We start from the raw sequence: 14,076 nt of genomic DNA, 5'->3' as shown, positions 1-14,076 counted from the left end.
ATTATTATTTATCATATATATTCATCAAGATTGTTGATTATTATATTAGGTGAAATTAATGATATAATATTAACATTTGTATTTTTTTAACAAAAGAAACATTCGTTGTCTTGGCTCTCGCTGTGGTCGCGTGCACTGCAGTCGCGCCTCCATCCTTAACTATTACGGTGATTTTATTTACTTTTGAATTTTATCCCTAAATCTCAGTAATAATATGATCTATCTATACAATTTATATTGAATACTGTTTGTTGGGTTATTATAATTAATAGAGTCCAGAGGGAGATATCGTTGATTGTATCAACATCAACGATCAACCTGCTTTTGATCACCCTCTTCTGCGGAATCATTTTGATCACCCTCTTCTGCGGAATCATACTGTTCTGGTATAGTTTATATAATTTTCTATTTATTGTACATTAGTTTAACATTTTAAAAGACTAATAAATTTTTATTTAAACAACGATACAGGAAGCACCAACATATCTTCCAGACATAGACAATACCATTTGGCAGGTAAGGCACGGAAACGAGACGGAATGTCCTAAAGGGACAATTCCTATACGGCGACTGAACGGGAAAGCAGGGTCTCGACCTGGGCAAGAAGTAACTCTTGGACATGAGGTATAATTAACCAATATATAATTTAGATATTATATATATAACATCTATCTTACACATTTAAAGTAAGAATTAGTTACATAGGGTTAAATTAAGGTAGTTGATGAAATTTTTGAACCATGATATTTTTTAAAAAAATCAAACCAAAATAATATTTGGTTTTTTTGACTAAAATTATATTTCTCAAAACCAAAATACCACATATAAAAGTATTTCATTCTAGTCATTGGGTTTAGTAAAATTTCCTCTCATAAATGGGTTTTCTTATGGCGATAGAATTCAGTACATGTGCAAATTGCCTGAAGCTAGTCCGATTTTGTGTTAAGAACCGAATGGATCATGATTTCAATATGGTGGGTCGTGGGGTCAGATGGGTTTTAATCCAAGATCCGAATGCGTTCTTTCCATTCCAAACCTGAACTCAAATCGTTCTCAATTAATCAAAAAATCAAATTTGAAACCCTTAAATACCCAATGCTTCGATCCCTCTATGAACAATCCAAATCATCCTCTCCAATGATTGATAAGTTTTTAGGTTTGGGTTTATGGGTTTGCGGTTGTCTATGATTGTTATTGAACTCTTTTACGTATGAGTCTTGTTCTTGCTTGTTATTAGCTAACGAGATTAGCATTATTAAAAGATTAATCATCATAACCTTACAATACAGACGTACGAGTCTTGTTTTTATTATACAGTTCTTTGCTTACTATATGTGAGTTTTTATATCCGTAAACTGATCAGTTGTAAATGCGGTATGCTATTGGAAGTTTTGATGGACCACCATCAAAGATTTACGGCTCGAAAGCCAAGTTCAACGTCTGGCATCCCAAAGTTGAACAGACTACAGAGTTCAGTTTGACTCAACTGTGGATCACCTCGGTATCCTATGACAACAATACGCTCAATACTATCGAGGCTGGCTGGCAGGTATCAAAAACTTTCCTACTTAATTCGTAACTAATTTGTGTAGTTTAAAAATTTATATAGCAAAATGACCAAGTGTATATGTTTTGATTATTTTGAGGTTTATCCCGACATATATATGGACTCCCAGCCCAGGCTCTTCGTCTTTTCACCACGATTGATTTATTCGAATATTGGGACAGATAGAGATTAATTTGTTTCGGGTTCGGATCTTTTAAATCCTAGACAATTAATCTCAACTAAATATTTCAAAAATTTTAAATATGTACAAATCCGGATATTTAAGACCCAAAAATATATATTTGAAACATCTGAAAACTCAAAAGTATTCGAAAACTCCAATAAATACCTGAAACTATTCAAATACCAAATCCTCATCCAACCTTTTATCTGAAACTGACTGAAGAACCAAAAGATACACTCATAATTTTACCTGAATACCCAAAATATTTTTTTTAATTTGAAATTTTATTAAAAACCCGAAACTAACCAAACCCAAAACTTTAAACAATATTCATAATACAGAAAAAATATTTGAAATACCCAGATACAAACAAAACATTTTAGGTATTTTAGGTATCCGGTCGGGTCTCAATCAGGATCCAAACTCGAATCGAGAGCCAATCCAGACTCGAACCGTGACCTGTGGGTCCCAAAAAAACACACAATAGATATTTTACCATGAATCCAGATCCGAACAAAACCTGTATTTTTTAGTCAATTTTAGTTTGGTTTCTCGGATCCATATAATATTCCAAGCCTAAAATAGTTAATATAAGAGTGCACATACAAAAATTCAAATAAAATAATTTATAAATTAAATAGTTTTAAACATATTCACTTTTTTACTATAATACGACTTTGTAATATTAACATATAACCATTTCAAAAAATTTATTCATATTAAATTTGGTTTATTTCAAAAAAAAACCCACGCTTTTGAAGTGCTGATCAAAATGTAGTTACTTTCTTTAAATAAGTCTAGAATAATTTTTTAATGATTTATCTAAATAGAACACATAGATAATAAAATGTGTTTTGGTTTTAAAAAAATGTTGCATACCTAAAATGAATTGGAACTATTGTCACTCTCGTTTAAAATTTTGTGACAATAAACGATATAGGATTGGGTAGAAAATCCGAATCCAGAAACCGAACCAAATCTGATCAAAAAAGTATTACTGAATTTTGGGTAAACATTTAGCTTTCTTGCAGGTCGCTGTGGAGATCATACAAAATTATGATTTCAAGGTCGTTGAAGGTCGCAAGATGGAACCAGTTCCCTCTGTCATTCTTCGTATGGAACACGGTCTTAAAGTCAGAGTCACTAAGACCATATGATCCTAATGCTTGCTTGGCTTCTAAGGTTCGATCACTTGCTACACAGATGTTTTCTATTTTGTTTTCAAATTTATTCAAGCTGTTTAATGTTTCAATGCTAGAGTCATACCGATGTAATAATTTATAAGTGCCACGAATTTCGAATAAACCAATCTAAAGTCGAAACCAAAATGGATGTAAACCAATAGAAAGATGACAACATAGAAAGAGTTTTAAGCAATTCTGTCACAAAAGAGCAGTTGTTAAATCCCAGAAAAACTCTACGATTCAGAGGTTGCAAGGACTCTAGAAGATATCAAAACACTAGTAACAGAGTAAGCACCCTGTGGAGATAGAGGTGGGGGTGAAGAAGAGCATCTCTCACTTGAAGCACTTGGCGTCCAAAAGAGCCTCACCTTCAAAAGGCTCGGCATCTTCAATCATCTGGCTAACACGCTCTTTCTGTGCTTCGTCAGAGATATCAACTTTGGTCCACTCGTAGAGCTCCATGTCGTAGACCTCATCCATAATGAATTTGGGGATTTCTGGTCCACGGAACAGCCACAAACCCTTCACCTTGAAAGGAGCCTCTGACCCGCAAATGAGCATCTTTCCAAAGGCATATTTACGTGCCAAGTCCATTCGCTGGAGGAACCCACCAACCTTGTTCAGTGTAACAAACGAAACCATGTTCTCGTCGTTGTACTTGTAGTCACAGAACCATAGCGAGTATCCCTCTGGATCGTACATGTCCCAGAATCCTGCATTGAATTCAAACATTGAATGCAGTCAGATTAATAGAATGCAACTGTGATCAGCAGCTTAAATATTATACCTTTGATTGCAACCTCACGGAAGTTGGACTTGGTGTTGGAGTAAAGCCTCTTCCACTCATCAAGAACCATTGGGCTAGGTGGTAGCAAATCAAGAGGATTCTTGGCCTTGGGCTTTGGTGCTTCTTCCTCCTCAGCAAACTTGGGTGCCTCTGCTGCAGGGGCAGGCTTCTTAGGCTCCTCCTTGGGCTTTGCAGGCTGCGCAGCTTTCTTAGAAGGAACAGGAGGGACAGCTTGGGTCTGCTTGGCATCACCAATCACCTTCTTGAAGTTGGGTTGGTTGACCATTGTCCAGAAGTATCTCTCAACATGAGGGAACTCAGAGGTGAAGCTCTTGGTCATCACGGTGGCAAATCCCAAGTTCAAGTTGCAGATGGTTACAATATCCGCGAGGGTAACAGAGTGTCCAACGAGGTAAGTGTTGGAGGCGAGATGGGTGTTAAGAGCATCAAGTCCTCTCTTCAATCCAGCAATAGCAGCTTCCTCAGCCTTAAGAAGAAAAAAAAAGGGAGAATTATTAGAATGCAAAGAGAGTAGCATGGTTTTAAGGAGAGAGAGTGAAGAGAAGCAGTTACAGGAGCAGAGAAAGGAGCATAGCCCATCCTTGGAGCGAACCACCTCAGCATGTTAGCATCAATCTCCAACGAGGCAAAATCAATCCATTGCTCAATGTGAGCCTGAAAATGCAAATTAGACATTTTTTAATAAATAGTAAAGAAATTTTTAAAATTGCCTAGGGGATGAACATGAGCTTACGTAATCAATGAGGGATGATCCATTCAAAGGGATGTCACCATTCACACGGCTCACTGTAGTGTGACAGCAAAATATTTAATTATAATCCAAACAAACATAGAAGGGAAAGGAGAGTATACCGTATCGGGTGATGGCATTGCTCTCAAAGATGGGACCTTGTGGAGTCTCAAGCACGGGAACCTTTCCAATGGGGTTCATCTTGAGAAACTCGGGAGATTTGTTGGTGACGCCCATCTGAAAGTTGGAGGACTCCTCGATCTTGACACCTGCATACTCTGCAGCGATGAGTGCCTTGTAGGCACCTTTGTTTCCCTTGTAAGTGTGTAGAACCTGTGATTTAACAGTAACAAACTCAGCACACTAAACCCAAGGAATAAGCTTAGCATTGATGATCGAGTGTAGCAGAACTAACCAATGCCATTGCTCAGACGGAAATGAATAAAGAGCTACGAACGAATTGCGAGGGTTCTGAGTTCAGATCTACTACCAAAAAAAAAATAAACGGTGAGTAAAGATTTCGAGACTATAAGCAATGCGGAGAAGAAGATATCTTACGCGAATTTTCCCTAGAGAGAGAGAGAGAGTGTAAAACTAGGGCTCTAGAAGGATCGGATACTCTCAGTAGAGAATATTCTTCCTTACCATTGGTTCTATTCGGTTTAGTTTCTCGTTTTCTGGTTTGCTTTTTATCGTTCCTTGGTTGACATTTATATTTATTTACTAGACAATTTCTCTCAATATCATACAAATAGTTGGTGTTCGAAAACAAATTGTTAGTTTTTATGACAAAATCTATACTATAATTTGCGAAAGTGATTTTTCGCAACAAAACTCTCACGTTTAAAGTTAAGTAGTTAATATCGTTTATAATTTTAATGAATAAAAATATAAATTATCTATAAAATAAAAACGAATTTTAATTATTAAATTAGATAATGATTAAAATTAATAATAATAAAAATTATCCAAAATCAAAATAAAAATTTAAAATAAAAAGTTAGAGTAGTTAATATCATTTATACCCTTAATAAATACAACATATAAATTAGCCACCAAATAAAAATCTAATTTTACTTCTTTTGATTAAATAAATTATTAAAAGTAATAATATTACGCATTATCTTAAATCTAAAAATACATATTAAAATAAAAATAGTTCTTATACATATTTTGTTATTTTCTGAAAAACAATTATAGTAAAGAGTTCAAAATTAAAAAAAAAAACACAAAACACATAACTAAAAGTTAATCAAGTAAGTGGTTTTTCGCAACGGAAATCTCACGTTAAAAATTAAAGTAGTTAATATCGTTTATACCCTTAATAAATAAAAATATAAATTACACATAAAATAAAAACGAATTTAATTATTTAATTAGATAATATTAAAATTAATAATGATAAGAATTATCCAAAATCAAAAAATATATTTTAAAATAAAAAAAAGTTAGAGTGGTTACTAGTTAGTATCATTTATACCGTTAATGAATACAACACATAAATTAGCCACAAAATAAAATAAAAATTATCCAAAATCACAAAATATATTTTAAACTAAAAAAGTTAGAATGGTTAATATCATTTATAAACTTAATGAATACAACATATAAATTAGCCACAAAATTAAAAAAAAAACAAATTTTAATTCTTTTGGTTAGATAAATTATTAAAATTAATAATATTAATATTATCTAAAATCTAAAATATATATTAAAATAAAAAATAGTTCATATACATTTTGTGTTGTTTTCTGTAAAAATCTTATAATAAATAATTAAAAATTAAAAAACACATAACACATAACTAAATGTTAATCAAGTAAAATTTTTTAATTTTTAATAATATTAATAATTATCTAAAATCTAAAATACATAATAAAAATAAAATATTTCTTATATATATTATGTTATTTTCTGTATAAAGTTTATAGTAAAAGAGTTAAAATTAAAAAAGAACTCAAAAGTTAATCAAGTAAAATTTTAATATTTATATAATTGAAAAGAGAATAAATTTTAAAATAAAAAGATAATTTATAATTATATTTTAGTGTACAAATAAATTTAGAAGACAAAGATTATTTTAGATGACAAAACACATATTAAATATGAATCAAGCAAAAATTTTAATTTTTATATAATTGAAAAAGGAATAAATTTAAAATAAAGGATAATTTCTAAATACATTTCAGTGTACAAATAAATTTACAAGATCTGAAATATTTTAGATGAGAACATAAATAATAATTTTTCATTATAAACTTTGTTTAGAAATGAATATATTAATAATTAATTATAAATTTACGCCCGCTTCCGCGGGCCATCACCTAGTAACAGTAAAGAAACAAAATAACCAATACAGTATTGTTTATCAAAGATCAAAAATTAAACTACCTTTAAGGAATACTATATTTAATATAAATTTTAAAAAATAAATAATAAAGTATAATGAATATTATTATTCTAAACTTTAAGTCCTAATATCTAACTCCTAAACCACATCTCCTCAGATCTAAAGAAAACTTCATAATTATTTAATTCTAAGAGTATATGCATTCTTTAAACAAAATGTTATTTTTCATATCATTTTGGTGTTATCATGAAGTTTTTTTTTGCTTGTGTTTTATGTGGGGAACAAGATGAGACAAGTGATCACTGATCACTTATCTTTCGCTACACATCATGGGACACGGTTGCGCGAAGGTTAATTGGAAGAATTACTGAAAACAACAAGAAGATTCATGCAGCACTCCTAACAAAAAAAATTGAACGATGTCTTCCAAGTCTTGTGATTTCCTTAAGCTCAGCTGAAAAGTTATGCCGCACTCCCGGATGTGTGATCATTGTGATAAGCTCTTGACAATCAGCTGTGAAGGCTTTGAATTTTGAGTGTTGCAGTATACATTTCATGGCCCAGTTACCAATTATAGTCTTAAGTACACCGTTTTGTGGTTGACGGACGTGTTGATATTTCTTTGATATGATTTAACATTGAGAATTATCGAAAACAATAAGAAGATTCATGCAGCAGCTAAAAAGATGAGAGATCAAGAAAATGCTTTGATACAATGGTGATCAAGAGGGGAAAAAATACTTCCCTAAGGAAAAAGATTAAATCATTAGTCAATAAGATGCTAAACAAAACACGATTCCACCATTCCGCAGCTTACCAATATTTATTTGAATGCATTTTTCATTTCTGACCAGACTAGATCACGATGGGATATATGACTTAATTTCGAGAGTTATTGAAATTTTTTGAGATGCATCAGCTAATGGATGAGAAATAAAGAAAATGTTTTGATATAACGGTGATCATTGGTAATATATGGACAATGATTGGGATGTGTCACACTTTGGTTCAAGCTCCCGTTGCCGTTGACGAATAACATCGTTTTCACTACCAACTCTTTCCACCAAGCCAAATTAGATAACGTAATGATATACATAGCAGAAGATGATTGTAAACTTGGAACAGTAATAACTCCTAAATCGGGATTTTATTAGATTATTTAAAAGAATCAAATCCGATAAAATGTTAGCAAATTGACTGTACAAAACAAGAGCCTAAGTCTTAATCCCCTTCTTCTTGACCATACAAGTCTTACAAAAAGAAGAAAGCTGATCAAGTATGGTGAAGAACCATCATCAGACTGTTCCCAAAAGTTTGTTTTTATTTTCTAAAAAAGGAATCTCCAATCACCTCCCATTAGCAAGAAGCGAGCCCCGGGTCTGTCTGCTAACATCCCTCTTAGCCTTATCAGCTTGAGCTCGACGTACAGCCAACAAGATCTGCCTTTCATGTTCTTTCAACATTTCATCCAAGTTACCTTCTCCTGAGATCAGTGGTCCTGAGTAATGAATCCTCTCTCTCTTCTCTCCATCATAACCCTATGTTGTGATCAGCAACAGATATCAGAACACGAGGAACTAACAGACAACAACAATGTTAAACGTGGGTTTCGTTTCTAATTACCATTAACGGTCCTTTGCTAGAGGATGAAGGGTCATCTTTCCTCATCAAACCATTGGGTTTCTCAAGCAATCTTTGGGACAAATTGAAATTCCCTGAACCATCTTCAAGCCATCGTTGATTGACTAAGGCGTCTCTCATACTTCCAAACTGTGAAGAACCATCTCGGTTAGTTGCTACCGAGTTTGAGAATCTTGACAATTGGGCTCCTCCACGTTGGACATAGGACCTTTGTGTTCTCAGATGGCTTGACCCGTTAGGATGATTGTCACCATTTGTGTAAACTGGGTAGGGATTGTGTGGTTCGATCCGGAAGCCAGAGCCAGAATCTCCCTCAGGATTAAACGTCTCACTCATGCTTGTTTGGTTAGTCTCCCCTAGTCGTTTCTGTAAAATAAATAAAATATAAAACAATCCAAGCAATAAGGAAGAGAAAGCATAGGCTCATATACACATGTATGCATCTTTAGACCTGTATTGATGCCAGTAACTCTGCATTGGCACCCGGGGCAGGTACAGCTCTTGATTCTTTTGAAACCCGTCTTTGTTCATTCTGTTTACTGCTCGCACCTTTCCTTCTGCTCATGAGAAAATTTCAGGATGGGGTTTAATTGTTCACTGAGATAAACAAACCACAAGGGTTAAGATTAGAATGATCTGGAATCTTACCGTCTTGCTTCCTCTTCTCGAAGCTTGATATCAAATTCTTTCCTTGGCTGATATCTCGGTAAGCTTGATGGCTCGCTTGGAAAAGGTTTTGTCGTAAAGAACTGGAGGAACAAAAAAAAAAGAAATGTGTAAAGAAAGACACAATGTCACTAAAGTAGGTGAATAGTTTCATAAGTAACAACCTCGCTTTGAAGGGCAGAGGATGTGGTTCCACGTGCTTCTGGCTCTACAGCAAGAAGGACATCAAGGAGAGCCAAAGCTGAAGAAGGGATTAGATCCTTATATGTCTCAGCTAAACATCGCTTGTACTGATGTTGAGGTTTAAAGATAGTTGCATGCCGCAATCTTGATCTTCTCCAATACTCCTCAGAAGGTGATCCGCAGAGTTTAAAGATCTTGTGCATTTGTTCTACCTGTGTTCATACCAGAAATAATAAAATGCTCTGTTTAATATCCTCTGACACAATTTTTTTTAAAAAAAAATCGATTCTATAGTAAGTGGACACAACACCTCTGTTCTTCCGGGAAGAAGAGGCTTTCCAGTAAAGAGCTCAGCAAGTATGCATCCAGTGCTCCACAGATCAGCCGTGACCCCATAGTCTGTGGAACCGAGGAGAAGCTCAGGCGGGCGGTACCACAAGGTCACAACACGGCTAGTCAGAGGCTGTTTCCGTTTGTAAAAAGTAGAAAGACCAAAATCAGCAATCTTGAGATTGTTGTTACGATCTAGCAGAAGATTTGATCCCTTGATGTCACGGTGCAACACACCACAGCTATGGCAATGTTCTAAGCCAAGCAGCAACTGCTTCATATAGCATTTAATCTAATATAGCCAAAAAAAAAAACATATTCAGAACAAACTCAATTTACAACAAACTTTTTTTTGTTTGTTTGTCTTATAACCTGTGGTTGAGAGAAGTTAATCCCAGGGGTGGAAGCAAGGCCAGTAAGATCATGGTCCATGTATTCAAAAACAAGATACAAACTTCCTGAAGCCTTTGAAATGATAAGACCTAGGAGTTTCATAACGTTAGGATGGTTAAGCCTGCGGAGGATGATAATCTCTCTGGCCATGAACCTCACACTCTCAGGATCCATATTAGCAAACCGAACCTTCTTCAGTGCAACGATCTGGTTCGTTTCGAGATCACGGGCTCTGTACACATTGCTATACGTCCCTTGCCCAATCTATTAAAAAAAAGCATTAGTTATGAGATCCGAAAAAAAGAAACAACTTGATTATCTATCTCTCACCATCTCTAACTTCTCGAAGGAGTCAGCACAACGAGGAAGCCATCCAGTGAGAGCTTCACCAGCAACGGAAACCAACCAAGAAGGCCAACCGGCAATAACCTTAGATGTCCTGTCTCCATTGGTAACACTACGACTCACTCTCGGCTGCAAGGGTCCTACATTATCGAGTAACTCGACGACGGTGCTGTCTTTTTGAGATACTGATAGAGATTTCATCTCGAAGCTCTCTTCCTTCTTCTCCTCCTCTTCTTCGTCATCAGAGAAGACAGCACTCGTGTTGGGTATTAACCTCAATGTAGCGTCGTTTCCATTAACGCTTGTTTCCTCTGAAGAAGCTTGTTTCTTGTTGTTGTTGTTGTCTTTTGGGATAGGGACATGGTTGGTCTCCATGTAACCGTCGTTGGTTCGCACTCCTTTTGAGGATACGCAGCCCATGATTCCAGATCCGGAACCACTGTTACCCCCGATGATTCCACAATGCAATTTGATTTCAAATCGATCGGAACAAGGGAATTTAAAGAGATCGCAGAAAGCAATTCCGGAGAATATATATTTAAAAACCTTTTTTTGTAGATAGATCGTCAGATCAAACGCATAAGAGGAAGAAGTGATCTTTTAATTGTAGATCTAAACATGAACTGGGTATGTTTAGATGAACATTGTTGTGTCCGAAACTAGTTTAGGTCAAAAAAGTAGAAATCAGAGAGAATCAAAGGTGAAGACTTAGTCAGTAAGAAGAAAAAGAGCAATGAGAGAGAGAGAGGGGTAGAGAAAGGAAGAAACGTGGTAGAATTTTTGCGAATGAGAGATTTTCGGATCTGGGTTGTTGTTCATACCTGAGCGAAAATTGTCAAAATTATAAATTTTTAAGAAAAAAAAGGAAAATTGATGAAGAAGGAAGCAAAAGGAAAATCAAAAGTCCAAGTCAGACAGGATGTGGGATATTCCTATGTAATTTAATACTTAACATCATTAACAAGATATCTCACCCAAACCCTTTACAAGGTCCATACCATGCCAATTCTTATTTTGTATGAAAATGACATTCTACACCACAAAGCTCTATAAATTGTTACTTAATAAAATTAACAAATATAATATATTTATCAATTTTAAATTGGATTATTTTAAAGTATGACATAGTTGGTTTAAATAATAAGATTACAATTCTCAAAAAACTTCTATGTAAACATATGGACAAATCTCTAAAATATCACTTTTTAAGTTTTTATCACAAAAATAGCACTAAAAAAATAGAAGGACTAAAATAGCACCTTTTTGTTTTGAAAATTTTCATTTTTTATTTTTTATTTTTAAAAATTTGAATACATTTTTAAAACCCCACCCTTAACTCTAAACTCTAAGTCTTAGATTAATTAACCTAATGATTATAAATGCATATTTACCATTCAATAAAACTTATTTTGTCATTTTCTTCCTTATAATGCTATTTTGGTGACAAAAACTTGATTTTGTGCTATTTTTGTTTTTTTCTCAGAACATATAATCCCACTAAAATCATAAATTAATAATTCATTTATATAAGTTTTTTATAAATTTATATATCACGTAGAAGAATATTTTGAACTTTAAAGTTATACATACATCCATGAAAATTAAGAAATTAGTTGGGCAGACCTACACACATGATGTAAGAACATAAATATACCTTGAATTTGAGTGTTTAGAAATTGCACCGTAATTTACCACACAGTTAATAATAACAAAAAATTTGTATGTTTTATCATTACTAAATCGCACCGCTTTCGTAATGTTATGCAAATATCATATTATGTTAATGTAAATATTATTAAAGTATTATTAACTGATTAAAATATAAAGAAAAAATTGTTATATATGTATATGTACTTGTATATTCTCATTTTATGCATGGTTATGTGAGCATAAACACGAACATTGATATAGCAGCTCCATCTTCTCTTTAGAACTCAGAACTTCGATCGCGATTTCGATAATCCGACCGACGTCGGCGAGCTACTTTAGCCGCGATGTCGGTCGGATCTTGTGTTTCCGATAATGATTAATCCGATATTTCTCCAGCTTCTGGCGACAGGGTTTTTGGCGGTCGTCCGACTTTGATTCCGGCGTCTTCTACCTTCTCTTTCGGTTTTAGGCTGTCGGTTTTTGTTGTGATTTTAAATCGGCTCTAGTGGATGTGTACCTCTCTTTATCTTCGCTAGAAGGTCTGTTTGGCGGATGGAATCTCAGCTCAGTCGTTTCAAAGATCTCCGTCGACGGAGCTGAAGCGGTGAAGGGGATAAAGACGAGTGTGGTTGAGTAGTTAATGGTGTTTCCGGTGGCTCAGGGTGAGATCTCGGGACAGGCCCGATGAAGCTCTCCTTGTAAAGAGTCCAGGCAGAAAGTTTGGTGGCGGTGGCTACGATTCCGGTGTGTTCTGGCGAAACCAGTGGCGTTTTCGTCGTCTCCAGTGGTGTCTTGGTGATTGGGTCACGTTGATGTGACTGGATGACGCGTGTCTCGGTGCTGCGGGATCTCAACACGTGGGCCTGTGTGGCGATGAGAGTTACGCTAGTGGAGCGGTGATGTTTGTGGGTTAGACTGATAATCCAGTTGTTTTTTCCTTTCGGTTGTCCATTTGTTTTTTGGCTTTTGTATTATATAGTTTTGGGCTTAGTCCCTTTAATAAAATAATAGATGGAAAAAAAACACGAACATTGATTAATTTAAACAAACGACAACCATTGTAAATCTTAATTGACTTATATATTATATATGTTAAGTGGTTACTGGAAAACGAATAAATCATTATTAATAATATATTTATAAATGATTTAAGTAAAACTATAATAAAAAGTAACGCAAGATTTCTTGATAAGATAGCATAGCCGATGAGAAAAGCTATATCTCTTTTGGAATAAATCAAGTATTATGATTTAGTGGTGGCAATCTATCATATTAAATCAGAAATATTATGTTGAACATAACTTTTTAAGTTTTTAAATTAAATATACATTTTTACATTATAGTTAAATCTACACTAAATTATTAATATTTACTTTTTATTCTACTGTTTATGTTTCCAAACAATATTTTCATCTTTATATTATTATCCATGTTTCCAAACAACATTATTGTTATTTATTTTCTATCTACTATTTTCTCTATCAAAATTTTATAAAAGATCATAATTTCATAAATTACAAAACAATGAACTTTAAAATTTAGATTAAAATATAACAAATTATGAAACCATAACAATTTAAATCAAATTAGATTACATATCGATCATCCATCGGTTTAATCAACTAGTCTCGGGTTTTTGTGAATTTTTAAAATATGGATATTTTTAACTTTAATCGAATTATTGGATCACCGGATTAACCGGTATAATCACGGATTCAGGTCGAATTAAAAGCCACTGATTTAAATGCAGAAATATTCTAAATAGATATTCTTTCAAGTTAACAAAATATTTGTTAAGTTTTTAGTGAAATTTTCATTGTAAAATATTCCGTGTTTGTAAAACGTGGGTTAAGATCTAGTTAGTGTTATAAAGACTTGCAAAATGATTCATACTATTATAAAAGTATTATGTCTAAATCGGATTGTATATTTTACAATAATGAATAAATATATTATGTTTTGTAATATGCTTTGCTAATCTAGTGACATTAAAATGAGGATATTGATATTAAACCCCTTTTGTTGAGGTTTATTTTATTTTGGGTCCGTTAATTATGATGGATCTT

At 33.8% G+C, this 14,076-nt stretch overlaps 2 protein-coding genes across 2 annotated transcripts; both read right to left on the bottom strand.

Moving 5' to 3' along the window:
- Positions 1-3,041: 3,041 nt before the first annotated feature.
- On the bottom strand, positions 3,042-5,077 carry LOC130497032 (probable elongation factor 1-gamma 2). The gene is made up of 7 exons (XM_056989861.1): positions 5,011-5,077; positions 4,868-4,938; positions 4,575-4,785; positions 4,456-4,508; positions 4,275-4,376; positions 3,702-4,188; positions 3,042-3,627 (listed from the first exon to the last, which is right to left on the bottom strand). Exons 2-7 carry the CDS (start codon positions 4,874-4,876, stop codon positions 3,248-3,250), a joined length of 1,242 nt encoding a protein of 413 aa, XP_056845841.1. The 5' UTR covers positions 4,877-4,938; positions 5,011-5,077; the 3' UTR covers positions 3,042-3,247.
- A 2,853-nt stretch (positions 5,078-7,930) lies between these two features.
- LOC108811815 (probable serine/threonine-protein kinase At1g09600) lies at positions 7,931-11,284 on the bottom strand. The gene is made up of 8 exons (XM_018583909.2): positions 10,346-11,284; positions 9,995-10,279; positions 9,603-9,914; positions 9,274-9,504; positions 9,092-9,192; positions 8,895-9,000; positions 8,426-8,809; positions 7,931-8,340 (listed from the first exon to the last, which is right to left on the bottom strand). Exons 1-8 carry the CDS (start codon positions 10,778-10,780, stop codon positions 8,149-8,151), a joined length of 2,046 nt encoding a protein of 681 aa, XP_018439411.2. The 5' UTR covers positions 10,781-11,284; the 3' UTR covers positions 7,931-8,148.
- Between the last annotated feature and the right edge of the window lie 2,792 nt (positions 11,285-14,076).

The sequence above is a fragment of the Raphanus sativus genome, chromosome 6 (genome assembly GCF_000801105.2).
Source record: "Raphanus sativus cultivar WK10039 chromosome 6, ASM80110v3, whole genome shotgun sequence".
NCBI lineage: Eukaryota > Viridiplantae > Streptophyta > Magnoliopsida > Brassicales > Brassicaceae > Raphanus > Raphanus sativus.
This window is presented reverse-complemented; position numbering and strand designations above follow the sequence as displayed.

Bases quoted from the DNA above. Each gene is read 5' to 3' on its own strand.
- LOC130497032 (XM_056989861.1), bottom strand. The intron at 4,509-4,574 runs GTATACTCTCCT...GTCACACTACAG, and splicing joins CAATGCCATCACCCGATACG to TGAGCCGTGTGAATGGTGAC. The intron at 4,377-4,455 runs GTAAGCTCATGT...TTGCATTTTCAG, and splicing joins GATCATCCCTCATTGATTAC to GCTCACATTGAGCAATGGAT.
- LOC108811815 (XM_018583909.2), bottom strand. From the start codon at position 10,780: ATGGGCTGCGTATCCTCAAAAGGAGTGCGAACCAACGACGGTTACATG. The intron at 9,001-9,091 runs GTAAGATTCCAG...TCTCATGAGCAG, and splicing joins CGAGAAGAGGAAGCAAGACG to AAGGAAAGGTGCGAGCAGTA. The intron at 8,810-8,894 runs GTCTAAAGATGC...TTTATTTTACAG, and splicing joins AGTTACTGGCATCAATACAG to AAACGACTAGGGGAGACTAA.